This window comes from Pelecanus crispus, chromosome 8 (genome assembly GCF_030463565.1).
Source record: "Pelecanus crispus isolate bPelCri1 chromosome 8, bPelCri1.pri, whole genome shotgun sequence".
NCBI lineage: Eukaryota > Metazoa > Chordata > Aves > Pelecaniformes > Pelecanidae > Pelecanus > Pelecanus crispus.
In genome coordinates this window covers 13,822,786-13,846,639 of record NC_134650.1, presented here as the reverse complement: position 1 = coordinate 13,846,639, position 23,854 = coordinate 13,822,786, and the positions used below count along the sequence as shown (strand labels likewise).

General features: G+C 39.8%; 1 protein-coding gene across 1 annotated transcript in view; it reads left to right on the top strand.

Moving 5' to 3' along the window:
• The window catches only part of ATP10B (ATPase phospholipid transporting 10B (putative)), a 52,578-nt gene that overhangs the window by 5,626 nt on the left and 23,098 nt on the right, over positions 1-23,854 (top strand). Inside the window, exons 2-8 of the mRNA XM_075715819.1 lie at positions 4,360-4,564; positions 9,384-9,469; positions 12,231-12,337; positions 15,986-16,117; positions 18,622-18,749; positions 19,881-20,133; positions 21,070-21,305. Of these exons, the coding sequence (XP_075571934.1) occupies positions 4,360-4,564; positions 9,384-9,469; positions 12,231-12,337; positions 15,986-16,117; positions 18,622-18,749; positions 19,881-20,133; positions 21,070-21,305 (1,147 nt within the window). The remainder of the gene's footprint in view (positions 1-4,359; positions 4,565-9,383; positions 9,470-12,230; positions 12,338-15,985; positions 16,118-18,621; positions 18,750-19,880; positions 20,134-21,069; positions 21,306-23,854) is intronic.

The following is a 23,854-nucleotide window of genomic DNA, read 5'->3' as shown; positions in this document are numbered from 1 at the left end:
AAAGGCCGCATAAACTTGAAATGATTTCAGAAGTTGAATATAAGCGTCTTTTATCATTGAGAGAAAAACTTCCTTGTTAGGATGCTATAGGCGGTTTTAGCACATAAAAAGATGGGATCTGTTGCTAGCATTAATGAATTTGGAATGCCAAAATGGTATAATTAAAGATATATTTTATTAGACTTTAGAAAAATTTCACTCCCATTATCTTTAAAAGATGCTCATTGCTGTCTTAAAGTAGTATTCGAATGTTGACAGAGAGTTTGAGGCTACAGGGAAAGGCTATAGCTGCTTGCTAATGAGGGCTTGCACAGGACCGACCGCTGCTAAATGACATCATTCATTGAAGCTGCTGGGCTGCTGTCTACATCACAAAACCAACCTTGCCTGCTACTGTAATAGTAACGTGGCAGAAGCCAGTGATGAATTGGCACAGACAATACAGTACTTTCTCATGCTCAGATAATATCACTAGCTCATGAATACTATCAGCCAAGTTCTGCTGTACCTACCAACGGGTTTCAGAATCAGTTCCTTTCCAGTCTAGTGCCTTCCTCCAGTCCTAAATCTGCTCCTTTGTTGTCAATTTTTCAAAGCTTTACAGTAGTATCTCCTAAATATGAGGTCATGGCCATAAAGTGGTCTTTGAAAACATTTCGGGAAGTTTTTCCATATAAAAGCTGGTGCAATCTTGGATAGCATAAAAATGTGGGGGATTTCTGCTTGCAGAAATAGACTGTAAAGCGTAAGTAGCTGTGTGACTTTGCCTGTTGTCTGTGTAGAACTGAGACTCTCAGAACATGAGCATTTTTTTTTAAAGTAGGTGATGCTTGAGGGGGGCCATTTTCAGATACAACCTAGTGAATTTACATATGATAAATTACAAACATTTGGTTTTGTCTATTCCTGGCATTGATATTATTTTTTTCCTAAGTGTTACAACTCATGGCAATTTAGGGGATGAAAGGTAGAGCAAACGATGTCTTTACTTCAAACTGCAAAAGATCCTGTGATGGAGCTTGCAGTAATCAAGGAAATAAGACTCACTGAACTAATTGGTTGATAAGATACTTCTGGGTGATAAAGATTTCTGAAGATCTTTCTCTAAGACAATCTAGGACTCATAGACATGCTGTGGAGTGCACATGAAGAATTACTTTTATTTAAGCTCCTTTAGGGAGCAGAACAGTATTTTTTATTTGCTCCCATTCACCATCCATTTTGGCCCAGTTTTTGTTTGAAATTTATCTTTATTGAATCCAAGAATGTGAAATGAAATTGTTGACACAAAGTCAATAATTTATTCATGTTCCCCCACAATGTCCAGCCACAGCAGGATTTTTTTTATGATCTTTTCTTCCCAGATATGACTTCATAAAGTCTATTTAGTTCAGGCCTTCTGGTCAGATACGATGAGTCCAATAACAAATTCTAACAGACTTGACTTCTACTGTTCAAGGCTAACTTTTTTTGTCTGCATTGTCCTCTGATGGGCATTTTGATGCTACCCATTATCCCAGGACAGCAAGGGAACACTTTTTAAGTGTGCTGTTGATAAATTGACTGGTAAAGGAAAGAAGGTACTGAGAAACTTTTATCTTAGATCATGTCTTTGATGTGTCACAGCCCTGATGCCACATGCTATAAGAATCAGATTTCCAGCTTTCCACCTATTGAAAATCACCACGCCTTGTTTATTTTATTGGATAAATGCGTTTGCCCTTTTTATGTTTCTCGTCAGACCATCCTAGATTCATGAAGCTCCTCTGTTTATTTAGCAATCGGAGCTTGTGCTATGAACTTTAATCACTGAACAGGAAATGGGCAGTGTTCCCAGTTACATGAATTGCTAAAAGGAAACTGCTTCATTTGAAAAATGGCAACTGGGCCAGTGCTGCTGTGGGGTGCACCAGGTTCCTTGTGAAGTGTTTTTGTTCCTTTCATCCATTGGTAATTCTCTACAAAGTTGTAGAAAACCTTTGTACTGTAGGAAATTGTTAATCTCACAGCTCCAGCTGAATAGTTCTTTCAGGTAAAGAAAATGTGTTTCTTTACCAAATTCAATGCTCGTTGGGAGAGAGGCACGGTTTGTTCACCTGAACACAGATTTGGGATTCTAGCAATTCCCGAACCCTAGTCCCTGTGCTAAGACTTTTCCTCTGATCTGAAAGAGGTAATTAGGCTTTTCTGACTCACCGTCTCCTCTGTAATTAGTGAATGGGCAGAACCTGAGGCTTTATGTTTAATGTATGTTTCATAGGGAATTATTGAAAAAATATTACAAATCTGTGATTTCGGTGGATTATTTTTGCCAACCTGGTTTCTTTAGGCTGATGTGGAAGACAGCCATCTGGGCAAGGCCCTTCTATAGCATTTTGTGAGCAGAAAAATTCAGGGGTGTGTTCTATAAAATTCAGAATTGTGCAAGAGTTGACGTACAAAGAGGTAGGACTGCCCTGCAGAAGTCATAGCAAACATTATATGCAAACTATACACGGCATCCAAATGTCTAGGATAGCAAGACAAGCCATCTGCTTGCTCTAAACTGCTTCTGTACTCTCATTTTTATGTTTTAAACAAACAAATTAAGAAGTTCTACCTGGAAAATGTTTGACATGGGAAGGATTCACAGTTACTCAGTTGATTTGCTGTATTAACATTAATGTCTACTTTGTAGAGCAATAAATACTCAACATGCTCCTGCTTAAATACTTTTCAAATAGAAAATGATCTGGATTTCTTTTTAAATGGGCAGCAGTATCAAATTAGCTTACAACAAACCTCTGTTCTTCAGTGGGGTCTTTTATGTCTGTTGTTGAGCAAAGAAAAAAGGACATGCAGATAAGTATTCAGACAAAACAAGAAAGAAGAATGAAAAATCCAGGAATGAAAAATTAATGTAAGAAGAAAAAATTATTGCTACAATACCATTATTTAGTAAACACCTCACATCGAGCATTAAAAGGATTTAAATAACTAGATGGGGCCGGGGGGGGGAGGGACTGGGGGTTCTTTCTTTTTAGTAAAAAGTGGACACCACTGGGAAATGCACAGAATTTAACTACGTACAGAACCTTTGCAGGAAGCTGTTACTTCATGTTGTTTTACAGATAAGGATATCAGCCAAGTGCAAGGGTTTGCCTGACAGCATTATGTCTGGCTCTCCTTTACAGAAGACCAGGAAAGTAGGTTAGCAAGAAGGAGCCTTTGGCCTGACTCTGAAGCGATGCTTGGATGTGTGCTTTGAACTGTAGCAAAACACTTTATCTGCTATATCACTGCTCCCCTTCTCATGATACAAACACTTAATTGAAAGACAGTATTCTTCAGGCAATAGATGAGAATGATTAAAACCTTAAGCAAAAATGAGACTCTGAGTCATTACAAAAAGCCTTTTACTGTCTGTCTGGTAAGGTATCATGAGATTTTCCCTCTTACAGAGCAAGACAAAGGATGATTCAATTATTCATATTGAAAAAATAATTTCCTCTCAAAGAGTTAGAGGAACTGGGCCATTGTTGCCCATGAAGTTTTCCCATTAACTAATTTTAAAGCTTACTGTGCAGTTTTCAGTTTGCTTAGATGATTAAGAGCAGTTGAAGGATCAATTACTGAAAAGGTAATGTCAAAAAAAAGTTTGCTATTTCCTGAACCATTGAGCACCGGTTTGTTGATGAAATAGTGATTCTTTTCCTTGAACCCCAAGGCTCTTCTTTTTTCTTTTTTTTTTTTTAATTTAGAAGCTCTTTGTTTCTTATTTTAACTTTTCCATTAAACTTGGGCTCAAGATGCATTTTTTTGCTTAATATTAAGGGGTCATCTGTCTGCTGTTCTACCTCTTGCAGTTGTTTCTGTGGGCTAAGCTCAGGATTAGTAATTACCTTTTGAGAGTTACAAACCAGAGAGACCCGAAACAAGTGTAGCTGAGATAGCAGTTTGTTTCTTTCAGGATCTATATGTTGTTGTTGGAAAGTATCTGAGAAATAGTCACACAGGCAAAACCAATGTATATTTTTTTGTGAAATGTCTGCAGTTCTTGAATAAGATACTTTAAAACACCTCTGTCAGAACAACTTTCTATCATTCACAGTGGAGATTATAGGGCTAATGCTAGAAAGAAAAAGAGCTTTTGTCATAGTCTCTTTTTAGTCCATGTAAAGATTTTATTTGAAAGTGATATATGGTGAAGCGATACTATGAAAGTGTCTAAATCATTCATTTCTAGCTGTTGTGCTGTCTTTTTTTAAAAAATACAGCAATGTGCCACCCCCTCCATTTTATTTTTCTGAAGCCCCACTAACCAGGAGGCCCGCCTTCCTAATGTCACTAGTCACCCATGACATCTTTTCAATGTAACAGGGAAGAACGTGCTTATGTTGAGAAATGCTGGAAAGATGTCCGAGTGGGGGATTTTGTGCAGCTGCAGTGTAACGAGACCATCCCAGCCGATATCCTACTGCTGTACTCCTCTGATCAGAATGGGATCTGTCACTTGGAAACCGCTAACCTTGATGGGGAGACCAACCTCAAACAACGACAAGTCGTGATGGGGTTCGCCAGCCAGGTAAGTCTGCTGAAAATGCAGCCCATGCAGTGCAGGGTTAGTCTGGGCCCATTTGTACACCAGCTCCAGCCATGAAGTGCACCAGCTCCAGCCATGAAGTGCACCAGTTCTGATGGGCTGGTTGTGCTGATACAGCTGTAGAATCATAGAATCATTTAGGTTGGAAAAGACCTTTAAGATCATCCAGTCCAACCATTAACCTAACATTATCAAGTCCACACTAAACCAAATAAGGATAGACCAGACTAAACCATGTCCCAGAGTGCCACATCTACACCTCCAGGGATGGTGACTCCACCACATCTCTGGGCAGCCTGTTCCGATGCTTGACTACCCTTTCCGTGAAGAAATTTTTCCTAATATCCAATCTAAACCTCCCCTGGTGCAGCTTGAGCCCATTTCCTCTTGTCCTATCACTAACTACATGGGAGAAGAGACCAACACCCACCTCACTACAGCCTCCTCTTCTCCAGGCTAAACAATCCCAGTTCCCTCAGCCACTCCTCAGAAGGCCTGTGCTCCAGACCCTTCACCAGCCTTGTTGCCCTTCTCTGGCACACTCCAGCACCTCAATGTCTTTCTTGTAGTGAGGGGCCCGAAACTGGACACAGTATTCCAGGTGCAGCCTCACCAGTGCCAAGTACAGGGGGACAATCACCTCCCTGCTCCTGCTGGCCACACTATTCCTGATACATGCCAGGATGCTGTTGGCCTTCTGGGCCACCTGGGCACACTGCTGGCTCATGTTCAGCCTGCTGTCAACCAGCACCCCTAGGTCCTTTTCGTCCAGGCAGCTTTCCAGCCACTCCTCCCCAAGCCTGTAGCATTGCATGGGGTTGTTGTAACTGAAGTGCAGGACCCAGCACTTAGCCTTGTTGAGCCTTGTTGAAGTTAAACTTCTTCGTAGTAGCTAGTATAGGGCTATGTTTTGGATTTGTGCTGAAAACAGTGTTGATAATACAGGGATGTTTTTGTTACTGCTGAGCAGTGCATACACAGAGTCAAGGCCTTTTCCGCTTCTCACCCCACCCCACCAGCGACTAGGCTGGGGATGCACAAGAAGATGGGAGGGTACATGGCTGGGACAGCTGACCCCAACTGGCCAAAAACATATTCCATACCATAAGATGTCATGCTCAGCATATAAAGGCGGGGGAAGAAGAAGGAAGGGGGGGACATTCAGAGTGATGGCATTTTGTCTTCCCAAATAACCATTACATGTAATGGAGCCCTGCTTTCCTGGAGGTAGCTGAACACCTGCCTGCCAATGGGAAGGAGTGAACTAATTTCTTGTTTTGCTTTGCTTGCGTGCACAGCTTTTGGCTTACCTATTAAACTGTCTTTATGTTAACCCATGTGTTTTCTCACTTCTACCCTTTTCTCTCCCCCATCCCACCGGGACCCGGGAGTGAGTGAGCAGCTGTGTGGTGCTTAGTTGCTGGCTGGGGTTAAACAATGACATATTTTTAAATATCTTTTCAAACATAGCAGGGCAGTTTTTCAAATAACATAGAACAAGTTTAAGGAGTTGTAGTGTGTGAAGAGGAATACTTTGTTCCATTGGAGTTGCTCCAGCAGACAGGAAATCCAAAAACCTGGCAGATTATTCTAGGAATTACGTCTTCTATTTTTTTAGGCATTAGTAGCAGTGCCATTAGGAAGAACTTTTGGGGTTATTGGTGCGTGGGTCACAGCTGCCAGTGAGCAACCAGATTTATTAAATAAAAGTACACCATTTTCATGGCTAGTTGTGGTCAGGTACTGTACTCCAGTGCTACTTGTTCTTTGTTCAAATGGAAATCACTTTGCAAGCACAATTAAGGGTTTTCTCAGGTTGTTGATGCCATAGTATAAAGCATACCTTTTCCAGTGCTTTTCAATTATGATTGGGGAGAGGATCTTTTCCTGAGAAACACTGAAAATTTTTAGTATGTAGAGATTTAGGAAAAAAACCAATAAACTGGCTACTTAAATAGAAGAAATAAAAATGCTGCATTTGCGTCACGTAGTCATAGTTTGCACATTAGGCTTTGTATTTTTGCTTTTAGAGGAAAACAGAATACTATCATACAAAATGCAAATTTTTGCCTCGGTTGTTTATAATATGAGGAAGTGATTCTGCCGCTCTACTCTGCTCTGGTACTGGAGTACTGCATCCAGCTCTGGAGCCCTCAGCACAAGAAGGACATGGGCCTGTTGGAGCAGGTCCAGAGGAGGGCCACCAAAATGACCCAAGAGCTGGAGCACCTCTCCTGCAAAGCCAGGCTGAGGGAGTTGGGGTTGTTCAGCCTGGAGAAGAGAAGGCTGCAGGGAGACCTTATTGCAGCCTTTCAGTACTTAAAGGGGGCCTACAAGAAAGATGGGGAAAAACATTTCAGCAAGGCCTGTTGCGACAGGACAAGGAGGAATGGTTTTAAACTATAAAGGAGGGTAGATTTAGACTGGATATAAGGAAGAATTTTTTTACAGTGAGGGTCATGAAGCACTGGAACAGGTTGCCCAGAGAGGTGGTAGAGGCCCCATCCCTGGCAACATTCAAGGTCAGGTTGGACGGGGCTTTGAGCAACCTGATCTAGTTAAAGCTGTCCCTGCTCATGGCAGGGGGGTTGGGCTAGATGACCTCTAAAGGTCCCTTCCAACCCAAAGCATTCTATGATTCTATGAAGTCTTTCTTTAAATTAGAAAATCCCTGCATGCTGAATTATGCTTCAGATTGACTATTCATGGTTATTTCCTTTAGACTGAGTTATTGTTTAGATGAACTGTGTGCCCAGAAGTTTTTATACTTACGAAGTCTTTTTACATTGGCAGAGTGGAATGCAATTCTGACTGTGGTGATAGCCAGTGCTCAGGAAGGTCAGAGCTTAAATAGTCAACTACGTTACCCTGTTATTTTAATGTATTAGTGTAAACAGTACATTGGCTTAAAAAAAAAACAGTGCGCAAAATATCGTATGAACAGGTTTTAGTGTGCCAACTTCTTCCTTGTTCTTTGTGATTTGTTTAGTCCTGTGATTTATGTGCTGCATAAAACTTACTCAGATTTAATTGTATCTATCAAGTGTGACTCTCTAAGAAGGGAGGAAATACTTATAAACTGGGGTTAGTTCTTTGTTTTAGGAAATGTAAAATTCTTGTCATCAAAGGAAAAAAAATTTGAGAGAAGAATCATCCTTCCCTACCCCTTTCTAGCTAGAAACCTATTAGGTTTCTTCATTAGTAATGAGCTCTCCAGGTGCCTTTTGCATCTTCCTGTTCTCCTGTTGTACAAATATTTCTAGCACAATCAAATATGCACTGATTTTCCTGTTGAGTTTACTGAGTTGAACAAGATTCAGCAGAGGTGAATGATATCTCTTAAAAGAGATTCTAAAAATATTCAGCCACATGGGTCAGAAGGGATACAAAATGCCCTTATATTCATCAAGCTTTTATACTTCTTCCAACTTTTTTTTTTAGATCAGATTCTCTACTTGCTTGTACTTAGATATTTTATATATATATATAAAAAATTAAAAAAGAATATATGTACTGCTCAGAAAAAGAACAGGAGAGAGAAAATAATGGAAGAATTAAAGCACGGTGAAGAAAAAATTGAGACTTGAGGACTGGCAGTGTAAGGAATTCCTCTCGCAGTCTGGCAAAGTTTTTGTGAATTGCAATGAAGGATTCCCAGGTTTTTCAGTTTCTGATGGAGTCTAATCTCTGGAGGTGTCTCTTGCTGTAGAAAAAGTTAAGGAGGCCCAGCAGGAGACTTGATTTCCAGCTTTCCTAATAGGAGGAGTTTGGATTAAAGTGAGTTTCAGTTCTTTTAAAGATCTTACGGCACAGCAATAATGATTCTCTTCCACATTTCTTACATCCCATTTTTATTACATTTTCTTTGGTAGTGTTAGGTTAATGGTTGGACTTGATGATCTTAAAGGTCTTTTCCAACCTAAACGATTCTATGATTCTCTGATTCTTAATCTAAAATCAAAGTCTTGTGTAATTTTTCAGTTAAGAAAAAGACACCACTTATGGCAGTCAAGTACCCTTTATGCTGTCTGCTTTCCGGACTGCTTCATGCAGTCCAAAACCCAAGTTTGTTTCTTTGAACACAGGGGAAATCAGGCAAAATTGTGTGTCTTAGTTCAGCTCCAAGCTATTTTTGAGTGAGCACTTAGCCTGAAAAGCACTGTCTTGTTTTGTCTGTCCCAGTGGTTTGGACTTATTCTACTGCCTTCCCTCTTTTGGTTTTGTTTGTTTGTTTGCTTGTTCATTTGGGGGTTGGTTGTTTTGGTTTTGGGGTTGGGGGGTTTTTTTGCTATTAGTCTTGCTTTTAGTCTTATTTGAATGTGATACATTTATTCAAATGTGTCGGCTCTTATTTTATGATTAAACCATCCTGGCCAGTAACCTAACTCTTCTAACATATTTCAAAATCCCGATAAATCCTGAAATTATTTTCATTTGAGCTTGCTTTTGGTTGAAGGCTGGTTTTGTTTCATAAATAATTTGAACTATTTGTTACATTCACTTTAAATGAAGACACAGGTTTTCACTAATAGGCATCTGTGATGTCTTGTCTAATACACAGCATTTTCTTCATTTAATTTAACTAGTTGTTAATCCAAGAGAGGAAAATCTCAGATCTTTACTCAGCCCCTCTGGAGCTTTGCTTCAGGCTGAACGAGCTAAACTCCCTCTGCATCTCCTCGTAGGGCAAGTGCTCCAGCCCCCAGCTATCCTGGTGGCCTATATTTAGCTGCTCTTAGTGTTTAGCATTTCAAGTACTCATTGGATTTGACACTCACTCGCAGTGTGTTTCCTCTTGCAGAATACTTTGTTCGAACCTGAATTTTTCCAAAACACCATCATCTGTGAAATGCCTAACAATGATCTCAATAAATTCAAAGGGTACATGTAAGTATTTGTTATCCATAAATGCATTTTGTACGTGAACTTTAATATTTCTCTTGGAGGAACTGGATGGAAGGAACATATTTTGCAGATATTGACGGATGTCACTATTTTCTATTCCTGGATTCAGAAATCAATATAAAATGTAGACTGGAATCTGTGCTTTGAGGCAAGGCAGGACCAAGGCTTGACACTGAATTTGCAGTTGTTTCATACAAATTTCTCACAAGGCTTTGGCTCTTTTCAGAATTCAGACGCAGGCTCGTTTACATTTGACCTGAGGGTTAGGCTAGGCTAGATTTTAAATCTAAATCCTTCCTAATGTTTAAAGATATTCAGCTGCATGGCTTTAGTTTCTTCACACTTACAGACACAGTGAAAAGGCATCCAGGATGTAACAAGAAAATGTGATTTTCTTCTTACAGCTAGAAAAAACAAGCAAGCAAGAAAAATCCTACTGAACCCATGCGTTAGAGTAGTATAAAAGAGTGCTTTTTTTTTTTTTTTAGTGTAAACCTATGTATGTGATGGAAAAAGCCTCCGTTCCTTATGTTCTTTCTTCATTTAATAATTCTGGCACAGGCATAACAGGGAAATCTATACTAGCAAATTCAGCAGATTTAAGCCCATTCTCTAGCTATAAGGCAAATTTTTATGGCATGGCTCATATCCTAAAATTCTCTTACCCTCCAATATAGAGCAGCTGTTTCCCAAGGCCCTCTTCAGAGCAGTCATTGGTCCATGCTGATTCCCACACCACTCCAGAGAATTGTCTGAATTACCTGCTGCCCCAGACCACATGCATGCCCCGCGTTATGCAAATAACTTAACTGTATGAATGTGCCAGCATCTCTATCCATGCTCCGCCTTTGTTAAGTTTACTAATAGCTAAACTAGGAGTTAATGTCTCTGCAAGAATGTAGTGAGAGAGTTGCACCTGGAGTAGCTGCAAATGGCCAGATCCTCTGACATGAATAACTAGAGGGTTCTCGCCCATTAGCACTGACTGTGCTTAATCTGGTTTTGAGAATTTATGCCCTGTAAGAATGATGCCTCTAATAGCAATGCCATTTCCCCTCTACTGTGATATCTTAAAAGGGAAAAAGAGGTCAAGTTTGTATTGATCGCTGGCTATAGCTGCTGGCTTTGACGACCACTGGGTATAATCTAAGTTGAAGCAATCCTTCCAATTAGCCTGCTGTAATATGGCACAAGAGCACTGAGATTATAAAAATGTAGGTGATATGTCACAAGAAAACACACACAAATACACACCCAGGACCCAGGACTGGCTTCAAAATCTTCAAATGTCTATTGAAAGTCTGTAACAGAATTCTCTTTTGGAAATGCCTATTATCTCAACTGCTTGGTGGAATATGGAATTAGCTGCCTTTCTCTCCCTGCTTCAGGGGTAGATGAAAGAATCTGCTAGTGCAAATTATTTAGTAACAGTTAGTGGAGTTTGTGTCTTTGGTCTTTGAGCTATTTTGTAAACAAAAATTACTTGGAGCAGGTTACGCTTTTCTCCAAGAACCCTTAATAAATTATTGAGGCTCTGTTGCCTTGCTGTAAAACGGTAGCAGTACTGTCTCTGCTAAAAATGGTAAGAAAGAACTTAGTGACATCCATCTGACATGCTTGACTACAGCAAATTCTGCTCAAGGGGATGCAAGAAGGCTTCTATTAAATGAGTTCACCAAGGCCAAGTCTAGATTCTGAGAAAAACAAGTTCTGGCCTTATTTTTTTACAATTCTACCAGCTGTAGGTCGTTGGCACCTAAACCTTTTACTTGTCTAGTCTGATGTTATGTGATCATGTGCAGCTGACACAGACACAGGACTGTACTTAACCCTGAGATAGCACCTAGCCTTGCCCTCCGTTTAAGTGATGCTGCAGTTTACTGGTAAATGCAATGTCAAATAGAAAGTAGCCAAAGATATGTATTCTAGAAAAAAATCTTTTCTTATGCTGATATTGGCATAACAAAACCAGATGGACTGACTGGAGTGAAAAATGTCAGCTTTGGTAAAGATCTCAGGAGGAGCCTACCAGAGTATATAATAAAAACTATGAGCAAAAGTAGTTTTATGCTTTTGTTTTCAGAGGTAAGTAACAAATTGCCTGCCTGATGGAGCATTGACCTTTATAATTTCCATTAAGTTTTCATTGGTCTGTTCTGCTAGTAGAAGGATCTGGTGTGTGACGGGACATCTTCAGCCAGGATGAAAAGTCTTCCATCCAATGTGAGAGTGAGGAAGAGAGCCTCCGCCTAGAGACTGTTCAAGCAAACTGAGGTTCACAAAGATGAGAAGTTCTTTGGTGGCTGACAGAGAGGCAGAGGCTCCTGCAGGGTGCAGATGTATTCATCTGAACCTCTACCAGCAGGCAAACCCTGCTCAGCTTTCTAAAAGAATTTCATCTGAATGAAGTTGCGTGATGTATCTTGGCTTCACTTATGAGATACTGAATCTGCCAGATAAGGTACCAAATGAAAGCCAAATTTGCTTGATATTGACATCATGATACACACACCATGCAAGAGGTCTTTAATTTAAGGCCCTTAAGTAAAGAAATCCAATCTTTACTTGGATTTCTCTGTAACTTCTTACTGGAGTCTTTATTGAAGATGAGTGAAATACAGGCAAAATAGGGCATTCACAGTTTGTTGGTTACAACTTGAAACAGACATGCACACAACATTTTTTTTTAATACCATATTAGAACAGAAAAAGACATTTCTTTATTTTATTTTCATTCTTCTAGGGAGCAGCCAAATCATGAACGGATTGGTTTTAACATTGAAAGCCTCTTGCTTCGTGGATGTACAATCAGAAATACTGAGGCTGCAATAGGAATTGTTATATATGCAGGTAAGATGTACTTTCTATCTGGGTAAACACAGAATTTCCCTGTAAATATCCTTAAGTAAATATGTGTAGTCTAACATTGCACCACAATTTGACATTTTGTTTTAAGAACTGGTAGTGCATGGGAAAATTACATAACTTTTTGAAGTAAAGGTATTGTTCATCCATCTCCAAAGCCAGCAAGTGCTGTGCTGGGTCTCTGGCAAGTGACACTGTCCTGGGTATGTCAAATATCTTGCTATCTTTGCAATATCTTGCAAAAATATCCAGTCAAGTAAAAAATTGGTAAGGTGAGTTTAACTCTCAGTCTGCAGCTCTGATTATTATACTAATTCCATCTGGCATAAAATCTACACAGCTGCCCTAAGGGAGGTCTCACTGGCTCCTCAGGGTAGAAACTGATGCAGCTGAAGATCTACCCAGAAAAAAAAAAAAAAAAAAAATCACAAAGCCAAGCTGTGCCACTGCCAGCATACAGAAGGCAGTGAGAACAGCAGCTGGAGGTGACAGAAGAGGCGGCAGCAGCACAGGTTTGTGCTGACATAGACATAGTGTGTCCGTGCAACCATGAATTTCATGCAGTAGAAACATGAACCAAGCAAGACAGTGTCAGTGTCCAGATCAAATGCAGTAGTGCCAGGTTCAGCAGTGGGTCAGCTCATCTTTTTCTCAGCATCTTTTATCTTTGGAGTGTTACCACTTCTTTTACTCAGTGAGCATGATTTATCACTGGCCTTGCCAGCTGTGCCCTCTTCTGCTTCAGATAGAGTGTTTCAGCTACCCTCTTTATTTGTAGATTAAATAAAAGTCAATTTAAACACAACAATTAATCCCCTTATTGGTTATTTTTATTTTTATTTTTTTCCAGTACAGTCATGTCACCTGTTTTACGTCTAATCAGCAGCAAGGGGTTCAAGGCTGAGCCACCTAAGAGAAAATAGAAGTCACCATCTTTGCAAGGGTCATTTAGCTTAGATTAATCTCCACAATCCAGATTACTTTACCTGACAACTGACTGTTTTATTTCACTACTGCAGAAGTGACTCTAAATTACTATAGCTCCCTGTGTTTCCAAAGTAGCCTTCACTTTGTGGGTCTTTCATTGCCTGTATCTCTGAACACCACATGTAAGGATCCTGCCTACCAGAGAGAGGAGGAAAGCCGGAACCAAACTTATCACTCATTTCTTTGGAAGTAACTACCATATCAAAATCTCTGTAGGGATCATTCCCTATAGAATTGGAGTAACTTGTCTTCCCTTCTCCTGTTAGGATTCCTATTTTTATTCTCCTTAGTCAAGATTTCCCAGTATGTTCCTTTGACCGCCAGCACAGATCCTAATGTGGGTCTCTGTTAGTGTTGCTTAAGCTGCTAGTAGCAAAGGTTGGAGTTTTAAAGTCATTCTCAAGATATGGCATATTTGATCTGAGTAAGTCTTCAATTCAATTTCCAACTGATATCTTATTGTTAATGTCAGTATAAAAGTTTATTCTTTTTCTTCTAAAATTAGACTCACTTGAGCCAGCACTAGCTTGATTCCTAGGGTTCTTTGACATTGATTATACTCTGACTTTTAATCATGGTCTATGACCTTTTCTGAACAATGAAGATCAGTCACATAATAAGATGGCACATTCTCCATTTTTATAACTCTAGTACTCCTCAAACTTACTTTCTAATGGAAGCCTTTGTGAAGAGTACAGCCATCACTTAATGTGATTGTTTAGCCTGTGCAGTTCTCATCTGACCCAAATATGGTTATACTTTTCATGGCTACCCACATGGTTCTACCCAAAGCAATAGCACTAATGCACAAAAACCTCATTACAGAGTGACAGCCAATGCAATTTTCTCATTTTGATAGGGACAGCAGCAAGAATTATATGCTTTTCAGATAATAAAGTACCAGAATGAACTTTTAGATAAGCCCATCAGCATCCACAAATAGTGAGACAAAGTACTAGTAGGGTGGTAGGTGAGGTGCTGTGTTGCACAGCATATGAAACTGTGAGGATTAGAGAAGAACAAAATAGTTTATTCTTCTCATTTCTGATATTCTATTTCTTGCAAGGTGATATCTGTATTACAGAAGTGTCCTTTTCCTGTTGGTCAGCCTAAGTGGAAGGGAATGATAGAGCTGATATTTGGAAAGAAACCTCTTCCCGTTTTCTTCCTGAAAGAAATCCATCAACATTTCCTTGAGGATTTGCTGGGAGGCATTAGAAGTTCTTGTCTTGTTTTGTTTTCAACACAAAATATTCCATTAAGCCTGACATAAAAGAAAAGTGAGGAACAAGATTCACACAGCTGCTGGAGGAACAGAAGTGCAGGCATCAGTAACATCCTCTTCTGTGTAGCTCAGTGGTTAGAGCATTTGTTCACCAAAGGGAAGACTTGGGGTTTGTTCTCAGTTCTGCCTGTATGGGAGCGAATATACACCTTCTACTTCACAAGTTGTACTCTGAATACCTGACTGTATGGAACAAGTGGGTTATGTACATAGACATGAGGTTGGAAAAGGAGCACTGGTAGTATAAGCTGGTCCCACCAACATAGCTCCAGGTTGTGTAGCTAATTACATATTCATTGGAACAAGAAGCCAAGAGTCCCAGCTCTTGGGTGAATGTCCTGAACATAAGGCTGCAGAGTAATTTTCTCTCTTGCTCTCTGCCTCAATTAATAACCTTTGATGTAAACCTGGAATGAATCCAGCAGGCGTGATTGAATTGCACCTAACTTCCAGCTTTTAGTTCAAATCACTTCCCTAGAGAAAGCCAAAAGGTAGCTTGGAAAACAGTCCCTCTCACACACATCATGCACATACAAATGAAAACTAAATACAAGTCTGCAGGGTCTATATTTTCAGGGAAAAGGACTGTAGAAATAAGCATAAAAGATACCATTTAATATAGCAACAGATGGTATCCAGACACCCCAATTGTGGAGCCACAGTTTAGATAATATTAATCAAATACAAAAAGCAATTTCTTCTTCTTGGCTTATTACAGCACTCCTCTGTTTCCATTACAAATATACCAGCTCAATTCTAAATCAGTAAGTTTTAAGGATTGGGTGGGTTTTTTTTATTTCTTGTCCTACTGTTTTATTAGGACTTTACAACCACATAGCGAAAAACTGAATAACATTAGTGTCTTTCACTGCTGGATCTGACATGTTGGACTTTATTTAAGTTAATACATGAAATGTGTCTTGTGGCTTTTAAATAGCTGCTGAAAAATATTCAAATGTAGGTTTCAGGAATCTGTATAGCACCTAATCAAGTTGTTTGTAAAATCAAAAATATAATATTATCATTCTTTTTCCTTTTATTCTCAAGGAGATTTGACTTTTGAATATTTATATAAACTTTGTGATCCTACTGAATCTGCTGTCTTTGGGAAAGTAAAACGTATACGACAGCTGAAATCTGTAATGTAATGGGCATCTTTTGCAAACCTCTGGATTTAGTCTCCAATATATTCTGCTATTCAGTCAAATGAGAAGATGGGCAATAAAATTACTGAATGAAACTAGAGTGAAATTAACATTAGAGATGAGCATCCTGTTCTTATTTTGTGAGATACTTTAAAAAAAACCCCAAAGCCTACAAAATATTACATAAGCATGATGATATCCATTTGTGTTTTGAAGGACACGAAACTAAGGCCATGCTAAATAACAGTGGTCCTCGTTACAAGCGCAGCAAGATAGAGCGACGGATGAATATGGATATTTTCTTATGTGTGGGACTCCTGTTCATGATGTGTCTTGTTGGAGCTGTAGGTATGAAGCGCTGGCAAAAAATCTTGTTCTGTTTCATTGCTTTTTTTCTAAATGGTGGTTAAAATTGATCTTAAAGACATGAGTGAGATCAGATCTAGAGCTGAGCACTCGTGGGGTCTTTAGGCTCTTTGGTCTTTCCAATAGACAAATTAAAATGGCAAATCTGAGCAATTCAGGTGGAAGAAAACTCATCCATGGCTATAAATATTTCAGATAAGACCCATCTCCACTGTGGTAAAATATGTGTAAAACAAGCAAGTGAAAGACATTGGGTTAATGCATTAGAGGAATTAGTACTTGCCAATCGAGATGTGCTTCCTGAGTGGATGTTTGTTCCTTGTGTGTAATAACAAAAGTAAAATGAAGCTTTACCTTCATTTCAGTAACATCTTCCCCTGTTCAGGGATGATGTCAGCCAGAGCTACTCAATTTATAATCCATGAGCTGCACATGACTAATTCATTCAGTTTACAGTCTCCACAGCTACCTTCCTTCTCCAAAGACCCTTTACAGTAGGCTGTGAGATGGATTAATTGTTTAGGCAGGAGTAGCCTGCATTTTTCTGGGAGTCTTGCAGTGCCTCCCTCCATGTGAGCACACTTGAATGTGGTAACTGGGGTTAGCTGACTAGAGTTTACTAGACTCCTAATCTCAAAAACATCACCTTCATTGCATGCAAGCACCTGCTCATTCCAGCTCTGAATGCAATCTGTCCCAGGCAGGTCAGGGTTAATATGATCTCCTAACCCTGAGGAATGGACCAAATTTTAAGCCCACTGACTTTTGAATGGGTCACTGCTTTAAAGAGATAACAGATGTTCCCATGAATGCTTTGTGTCCAAAGCCCCTTTTCTTTTTAATTGATGCCATCTCAGTGATAATTTGCTTAGTGCTACTGCTCTGAATTAGTTTTATAGTGACAAAGCCAAATCACGTGGTCCTGTCAAGTCTTCCTGAACCTGTCCTGGAGGTATGTGATGTGACACACCAGCCAGAAATCAGTGTAATATATTAGAAGTAAGGGCCATCCAAAAAGATGAACAATTGAACCGACTTAATCGCTTTTTTAATTTTGCTACTTCATGTTGCAGTGGACTTTTTTGGCACAGAAATGGGATTTCAGTTTGACAACTGACCTGTGTGTGAAGGAGAGAGAGAGACTTTATTTTCATTTTTTCCTGGCTGCTGTCATGTAGATTTAGAGACTTGTCTTTGTCTGATGTGTAGGGGCCCTTGAGTAATAAAGTCCTTTAATTTAAGGTTTAAAGTGGTCTCAGATGAAAAAAAACAGCATTTAAAAAACAATTTATCTGCTCAGGCTAAAAAAAAAAAAAAATAAAATGTTCATAGTCTAAGTGAAGCATGTAAAAAAGTAACAAGTCCATTAGCTTGCACCCATCCAAAATGTCCTGAAGCTCTACCATGAGTTGTTGCTTTGCAACCTTGCCTGTATGTAGGATTCTAGGAAGAAATACGACTCGTGGATTGGTTATCGGTATTTTTCTTGTACACAGTGAAAAATTGGGATAAGAAGTGGCTTGTAGAGCATAGTTGTCCTTGCTCAGATGTGATTGTGATCTCTAGGAGCCAGAAAGTATTGCTGAAACAATTTGAATTCCTTTGGCAGCATTTTAGTAGGCAGATGCTGCAAAACAACTGCTTGCTTAATTGGTGCTAATAGAAGTTTTATCAGAGCCGGATATGAGAAGTGGGCTAATAGAGGGTTTTGGCAGGTAAAAGGCATCTGGAGCAATGATGCAATGAGGGAAACTGAGTTGTTTGTTCTAGCTCTGTGTGAAGTTTCTGATGCTGTAAATTTAGTAACAACCTTGAGCAAAGTTTATTTCAGTAAGGGCAGTATGAAAGGTGGTAAAGTAATCGTGATGGGATGTTGGTATAAGTCCTGAACCGGAGGCTTTGTTGTAGTAGTGCAATGATATATACTGATATTTAAGACACAGGGGAAGAAGCAGTTTTGGGGTATGACTTAATTGAAGAGAAGGTAAAAATGAGCTGCCCAGACTGAATTATAGCAGGTTTGTCAACTCTAACAAAGACAGATGGAAATCAAGAATGGTCAGGAAGGATAAGAAAGATTTCAGTTTGTCTATATAAAGGTTATAAGTTTTCTTTCTATTAGAAAGAGGAATGGGAGTCTTCAGCACTGAGCATTTTTGAAGATGGGATGGTAGAGATGGAGTCCTCTGGCAGCAAGACATAGAGTGAGGAGAGCTCTGAGCAGAGCTAAGACCCCTGGGGGACACTTGCTGAAGGAGAGTTCAATAAAAATATCCATGACCACTCATTTCTTACTAGCATATCAATTATATGCATGTCCTACAGAGCTCTGCATATACTTTGCATTCTCCAATAGATTTACAGCATTGCTTGGGGACTGTTGCTTTGGGAATGTTCTTTCATTTTAATTATCATAGCAGTCCATATCTGCAAATTTCAGAAGCTTTGTCAATCACCTTCCTGCTCAGTGTATATCATTCCTGCAGGGCATGGCATTTGGACTGGAAACTTCTCAGAGCATCCGCTTTATGACGTCCCAGATGAGAATGGCAATTTTCTGTCTCCAGTTCTTGCTGGTTTCTACATGTTCTTGACAATGATAATCCTGTTGCAGGTAAAAGACAAAAACCTCTCTGTTACCTCCAAGGAAGACGCTATTCAAAACTGCATATAATCACTTATGAACAATTAATATCAACTAATAGCTGTGCAGTACCTTCTTAATCCTGTTTGAAAATTTTGCTAGGAGTGTTTCAAATCATCCAAGTGTGATATAATGTATCTTCTTTTTTATTTATTTATTTTCTAACTGCCGATTTTTCTTTCTTGCTGTTGAAACCCCATAAGCATACAGATAGGAAGGACATGTATTATATCTTTAAGTAAGTCCAGAATCTCTAGCATATGCAATAAAGAGGATGTTTACATCCAAATGTCAGCTTGCTTTTTTTTTTTCCTGCCCATGTCCAGAATTCCAAAATGAGAATGCCACTTAATATCTCAGGAAAACAGTGAAACAAAAATTGTCATCTTTGCCAGTGGGGAATAATAACTAGGTATGGTTCACCTGGTTTAGAAAAGAAGCTAAATTAGAAGTAGGATGCTTGTATATCTGAGCCTGATTAAGACTAAATGGGAGAGAACATTTTATGGAATGGGGAAAAAAATCATATTTACTTTTCAGATTTCTTGATGTAACTGCTGAGATTTAAGTGGACAGAATTTCTTTAATATGAATGAAATGTGAAGATAACTTTCAGGGCTGCTCAGAGATTCCTTAGGGGGATTATTCTTCATTACTGAAACTGAATATTTGTGCATCTTAAGAATTCATTATTATTTCAGGGCAAGGAACCTAGTGGGTGGGAAGTGTTGCATGCAAAGCAATTGCTTGTGAAACTTTTTTACATGAAGTGTTAGTCTATGCTACTGCATCCTTTTAGAGTTTCAGGAGGGTAAGAGTAAGCATGCTTCTCAGTCCAGAAAATGTGCTTTGTAACAGCATCCTCTGAAAGACCCAGGAATCTTGTCTTAAATTTCCCACTTGTTGTCCCTGTTTATCCATTGCTGTTGTGTGCAGGATATTTTTTTCTGCTGAACTATTATTGTTCAGTCCTAAAATATGTCTCTAGGAAGAACTGTTTCTCTGAAAATTGTTAGTATACCTGTGCCAGGACATTGCTGACAGAAAGCAATAAGAATAAGACTTGTCTCACCCCTCACTGAGAACTTGTCTCTCTTTCAGGTTTTAATCCCCATTTCTCTTTACGTGTCCATTGAGTTGGTCAAGTTGGGCCAAGTCTTCTTAATTCACAATGACATTGACCTGTATGATGAAGAAGCAGATTTGCCCATACAGTGCCGCGCCTTAAATATTACTGAAGATCTTGGACAAATCCAGTACATCTTCTCAGACAAAACAGGGACGCTAACAGAAAACAAAATGGTGTTCCGACGGTGTACTGTCGATGGAATTGAGTTTTCACATCAGGAAAATGGTGAGAGACACTTTTTTAGACTTGCTTTTCTTTCTGAGCAACTAGATATTATTAATGTAAATATTAATATTTAAACCTTAATATTTAAACCTACTGAGCCCTCTGACTGAATGTAGAGCTTTGTGGATTTGTCTCCATTTTGTGAGGACTCCTGCTATGGAGATTCATGAAAGCGAAGGTGTTTCAAATGATTCAGAAGTCAGATGGGAAAGGTTTTCCGGTTCCCTCTGCAGGCATCTCAGGCTTTGCCCTGCATTCAATACCCACTCAAGAGTGCAAAGAGAACATATTCCCTTTCATTTCTAAATGAATGCCAGCCAACCTTTTATAAGCTCACAAATTGAGATTAGTTAGTAATTAAACTCAGTGGGTCCAAAAGTAATTACCATAGTCTTCTGTGTGATATGAAAGGTACAGCTACACATTTTCTTCAGTCGAACCTAGCTGCAGTCCGTAAGTCCGTATCTGAAGTCTCTTGGCATTCGGTGCTCTGAATCTGGGGGTTTGACTCAGGCCCATTCTTGGTCACTACTTTCTCTCTACATAGTGCAAAGGATTTTATTAAGCTCGCAAGCAGCTGCCAAAAAGATGTTTGTGCTCTGTGACTGAAAACATTAGCAAATTTGTGAATTACCATATTTCACTCTCCTGTTCCAGTCAACTACAAAGTGCAGCTAAAGGGACCAAGCACTAGCAGAAGTCCATAAAAGTGACTGATCACCTTGAAAAAGCATTTTTGTTTTCTTGCACTAATAAACATTGGAGAGTGGGAGTTGTCAGAAACTGAAGTGGATAGTGAAGTTTTTCTGGTGCTGGCTTTTCAGATGTTTTGGCTTTGGTTTAGTTTGTTTCAGTTTTTTTAACCTACCAAGGAATTCCTCCTGAGCAATACAAAAAACAGAGTAAGAGGTAAGGTTTCATTTTCTCTTTTTACAGCTAGACGTCTGGAAACCCACAAAGAGTTGGATTTAGATGATGAAGACTTTGCAAAACTTCAACACTTCACTCTTCCTCCCATGAATATTGAGAGGCCAGCCGCGTATAAGCAGAGGACCATGAGACCTTTAAGGAGGTGCCAGAGTGCCAGAGCTCATTTTCAGGGGCATACAAGGAACAGGTCACTCGGTCGTCGTGACAGCAACCAGTCTCAAGTGGCATTCAGCAGTACCATTGTGAGTACAAGCAGATTTGAGCTGATGCATTTTAAGGAGTTCTCCTTTCTGTTAGCATTTTGTGATGGGAAGCCAAGAGGTGGACAGGAGAAATCCAAGCCCTGGTGGAGCTCAGAGAGGGGAGGGGGAGACAAAGCATTGGAGTCCATGCTCAGAGTGTGCAGGCTGCAGTCAGGGGGGAGCTAGGTGCGGATTTGGGAATCTGGGTCCTTGTATCAAAGACTGCAGCAGAAGAGTGGGGGCGTGTCATGGTTTAACCCCAGCCAGCAACTAAGCACCACATGGCTGCTCGCTCACTCCCCCTGTTGGGATGGGGGAGACAATCAGAGACTAAAAGTGAGAAAACACATGGGTTGAGATAAAGACAGTTTAATAAGTAAAACAAAAGCTTCACACGCAAGCAAAGCAAAGAATTCATTCATTCCTTCCCATTGGTGGGCAGGTGTTCAGCCACTTCCAGGAAAGCAGGGCTCCATTACATGTAACTGTACTTGGGAAGACAAACGCCATCACTCCGAACGTCCCCCCCTTCCTTCTTCTTCCCCCACCTTTATATGCTGAGCATGACATCTTAAGGTGTGGGATACCCCTTTGGCCAGTTGGGGTCAGTTGTCCCAGCCATGTACCCTCCCAACTTCTTGTGCACCCCCAGCCTACTCACTGGTGGGGTGAGAAGCAGAAAAGGCCTTGACTCTGTGTATGCACTGCTCAGCAGTAACAAAAACATCCCTGTATTATCAACACTGTTTCCAGCACAAATCCAAAACATAGCCCTATGCTAGCTACTATGAAGAAAATTAACTCTATCCCAGCCAAAACCAGCACAGGGCACACAGGTGAGTTTTTGTGATGGTTGGTTGATAGGAGGACAAGACATGAATTTGTGGTCTAAGGATTGAGTCTGTGGTTCATAACAGCACGAGGTGCTTTGCACAAAGGGGAATGAGCTTTTTGTACTGTTCTGGTACACTAAAATGCCAGGGAAAGTGAGGTGGGGATTCTGGGCTAGGATTGTGCAAGAGGAGCTAGGGACATGAGTCTGGGGCCTGGCTTTGCAGAAACAGGAGGTACAGGTCCTGCTAGGAGATGACGGTCAGGAAGAAGGTATGGGTTTGAAGTCTGAGTTTGAACATAGCTCAGAAAGTCACAAACTACTTCTGCTACTAGCACTGCAACACGTCTCTGTTAAAAAATGTTCAGCCACCCCTGTGCTGTACATGCAAAATGGCCAAGCGGCACTCTCCAGAGCAGTTCTGAGAGTTTGTTTGTGTGTCAAAAGATAAATGTTGCATTTTTCAAGGCAAAAAAAAAGGAGCACTTCTCACAAAGATAATATAAATTAAACCAATTAAGCCAAAAGGGCTTATCAGAATAAAGTCTTAAACCCTGCAAGATGTTGAACTCTTCAAGATGCTGAAGAGCCTTGTCCCCCTTCAGTAGCTCAGTGGCCTCTGCGTCATCTCAAGTACTGATTTGGAAGTACATGTCTTCATTGCAATTCCAGGAAAATCTTAGACTCAACTGAATGTTAGATCTGAGACTTCCCAAAATCTAACACAACCTAATTAAATTCAGACTCTTCTTCTTGCAAGCTTTTTAACAGACATTTCAGAAAGGCTTTTATGGACTATAGGACAAGGTCCAACACTTTCAAAATTAGAATTCCAATAAATTAAATGCCTGGAAAACCCTTCCAGATCTTGCTTTTTAAAAAATCTAGTAAATACAAAATTCTCAGAACTTTATTTTCTGCAGTTGCTCTTCTTGTCAAAGTAGTTTAAGTGCATTATAAGATCCTTCAGTTCATCTGTCATGTAGTATGTATCAGTCAGTACTCCTCCTGTTCTTGGAGTATGGGGGGGTTTGTCAGTTGTTATCCTAGCATTTTCCAGCCCAGTCCTCATGCGATGTTGAGAACATCTCCATGGGTTCACTTTCTTCTATAAACAAACTGCCACGTTTGTTTTTTTTTTTTTTTTGCCACTGTAAAAACAATATCTGAGGAACTAGTATCAAACATCTCCTTTGTAGAGGAAGATTAAGTTGCTGTCATGGAAATAACCAGCCTTAGCTGCTAATAGGTGTCACTCTAGCTGGATAAATCGTTTAACCTGTATGACAAGTATGAAGATGTAGTAAAAAAGGAGACACTTGGGTATTGCCCAGAGGCTGTCCTGTATGTTGATGTCCTTCAAATGATGCATAGTAGTATCCTTCTTTACCAGCCAAGCCAATTCCCTATTAATAAAATGGGGATAGTAAAATTTTCTGTCTCTCTGGTTCCTGCCCTTTGGAACGTAATATCATCTTGTCTGATGCATTTGGACCTTGCTACATGTCCGGAACATCTTGAGTACTTCAGTTACACTCAGGCCCATGATACTATCTGTGTATCTCAGCAGTCAAATTTTCTTAAGAAAAATCCATCTTTCAACAATGTGTGATTGAACACACAAAGATTGCTATTTAAATTGATTAATTTAAGGCTTGCAGAGGCCTTCTGGATAAATGGCTCTGTTAAAATAAAAGTATTGAAGTATTCAGTGGCA